This window comes from Corvus brachyrhynchos, unplaced genomic scaffold (genome assembly GCF_000691975.1).
Source record: "Corvus brachyrhynchos isolate BGI_N302 unplaced genomic scaffold, ASM69197v1 scaffold434, whole genome shotgun sequence".
In the NCBI taxonomy this organism is placed as follows: Eukaryota; Metazoa; Chordata; class Aves; order Passeriformes; family Corvidae; genus Corvus; species Corvus brachyrhynchos.
In genome coordinates this window covers 1778781-1781286 of record NW_008238372.1, presented here as the reverse complement: position 1 = coordinate 1781286, position 2506 = coordinate 1778781, and the positions used below count along the sequence as shown (strand labels likewise).

General features: G+C 38.0%; 1 protein-coding gene across 1 annotated transcript in view; it reads left to right on the top strand.

Annotated features, from left to right (window-relative positions):
• Positions 1-1685: 1685 nt before the first annotated feature.
• Positions 1686-2506, top strand: part of LCA5L (LCA5L, lebercilin like) — a 10669-nt gene continuing 9848 nt past the window's right edge. The window contains 1 exon segment of the mRNA XM_008635309.2: positions 1686-1883. Within this exon segment, the coding sequence (XP_008633531.1) occupies positions 1721-1883 (163 nt within the window). The 5' untranslated portion in view covers positions 1686-1720.

The window sequence follows — 2506 nt, the reverse complement described above, 5'->3', positions numbered from 1 at the left end:
ATTGTGTGTCCAGGTGGGACACTGAGGGGGTGCCAGGGAATGGGGCTGGGTGTGGGATTGTGTGTCCATCTCGGACACTGAGGAGGTGCCAGGGAATGGGGCTGGGTGTGGGATTGTGTGTCCAGGCGGGACATTTTCATCTTTGACACAGGGATTTGGTCCTAATTATTTTATTCCTGCACCTTTTAAACATAAATTCTCCTGGAGTTTGTCCATTCCAGCCCCGTTTCAGCTACTGCCTTTTTAATTCTATTGTAGTATCTTTCATTTAATATCTGTTTCTTGTCCTTCACTTTTGGTTTTGCTGTCTTCTCCTTTTCTATTTTATTTACTTCTCAACACCTGCTCTGGATGAGGCCACACTTCTCATCAAAACAAATTAAAGCAGTAGTTTTTAAGTTTAATTTTAGGTAATTTACTTTAAAGACAATTTGCCTAGAAAGTTTTGGCAGTGCCAAATCAAATTTAAACACAAATAGCGTTCTATGTACCAACCTGGGCTTTGCCTAATGCTCAAAGTATGATTTTTCATCTCTTGTGGGTTATTTAGCAGGACTGTGGCATTCCTCAGTATTGCACAAGGAAAAATTGTTCATGCAAAGGAATTAAGAGTAATGAAACTGTTGTGATTCAGCCTAAAATGTTCCGTGCAATCCTGAATTACGTTTTTTAATTTTCTGTGGGAGCTATGTGATTCCCCTCTCCCCCTCAGGAAATTTGATTAAATTTAATTTAAAATGAAATGCCCGCACAAAGCAAAAATGCCAACGAAGGAGTTAGAAGGTTCTAAGAAAATAGTTTCATATTTTGTTAGTGAAGGGGGTGTGTTAAAGCCCATGTGAACTAAAACAGCACTTTAACCCCCTCAAATTTCCTTTCTACAGTTGCCATGCTCCTTTTAGACCCCAAAATATACAACTTATTCTCCTACTGTGTAAGATTCTTTGCCTATAAATGAATTTTAAGGGAGGAAAGATTAATTTCTTCATGGCCCTGTTGTTGCTATGAGGTGAATGTGACCTTGCCTCTATTAGTATATATTTTCCCACTTTTAAATTTTTTCCCTCTTTTATGCAAAAAATAAAAGTTGAATTATTGCTTTTATCCCAACATTTAACCTCTTTTGTGTTTTAATCTCACTTTTGGGGTGTGTTTAGAACTTAATTTCTTTCCACAATTGTGGCTCAAGGCAAAACTTGCCTCTCCTCACCTGAAATGGATTGGAACATAACAGTAAGAAAATGGAATGGATCTCAAGCCATATCCCAAGAAACAATGTTTACCAGAACTACAGTGTTTAAATAATTCTGCCAGGAGAATAAACTGATCTGTTCTTGTACTTCCCAGTAGCCTTGATAAGGAAAATAAAAGAAAAAAAAAGGTGGGAAAAAAGGAAAAAAAAGAGAAGCATAACAGTTATTCAGAAAGATCTAGAAAATTAGTTAGAATGATTTATTTTATTCTAAATATCTGCTTTTTACATGCATATTAAAATTGCTTTAGGTTCTTCTCTATCCTCTGCTTCTACTGTTAATATGGCAGCCAGGGTGGTTTTTGTGCTATTTTAGGGGATTAGCTAATTTTGTGATCTTGTGATCTGACTTGCTGTCTAATTGTTGAAAAATGTGACTAAATGGTATTTTTATGACATGAAATATTATGAAATCACAGGTAGGGTAGTGACCTCTTGGAGAAGATACAGGTGAACACTCTCACAGTGATGATTCCCAGGGCTTTGTCAGTGACTGAGCCTGAAAGAGTCAGAGGAGGCAAACCTCTAGAAACACCAGGAATTGAAGAGAAGGAAACACAGAAAAAGGACAAGACAAAAAAGGAAAAAAAGAAATGTGGTCAGCGTCTCTTTGGCCAAGGAGATAAAAAAGGTAATTTTGTTTTCTGGTGGTATGAGACTCTCTTAAGAAATATCATTATTCCCTTTCTTTGGCTTTTTTTTTTTCAATAATTAGGGACAGGGACAACAGTTTCTCAGGGAAAGAATATAATAAATTCTGTTTCAAACACCAGTAAGGGAAGGGAAGAGAGAGAGAGATTCCCTACTGTGTTATCCCACAATACTCATTGATCCAAGGGGATAATCACCTGGCATGTGGGAGCCCTTGGCAATCCTTATTCCTCAGCTTTACCCCAAGGACCTGAAAATGGCACTCCCACATTTTGGTTTCTGACCATGCATCACCTGGAGAGTCTGAAAAAACCTTCCATGAGAAAATGGTTAAAAATCATGCACAAAAGTGTCAGTTTTGACCAGAAAACAGCCATTTTGTGGCCAGCTTGGGCATGGTGTATCATGTTAAATGAGGTGTGTGCTTCAGTGGAATGAGCATACAGGACAAATACGTAAATGTAGACTGAATCCATGTCACTGTTAACAGTGAGGAATCCCTCCATATCTGCATCTTTTCTCATCTAGACCCATCCTTTCTTAAATCCTACCAGGCCACATCGAAAAAAATCAGTGGAAAACCAGCAACCCTTTTCCCTTTTC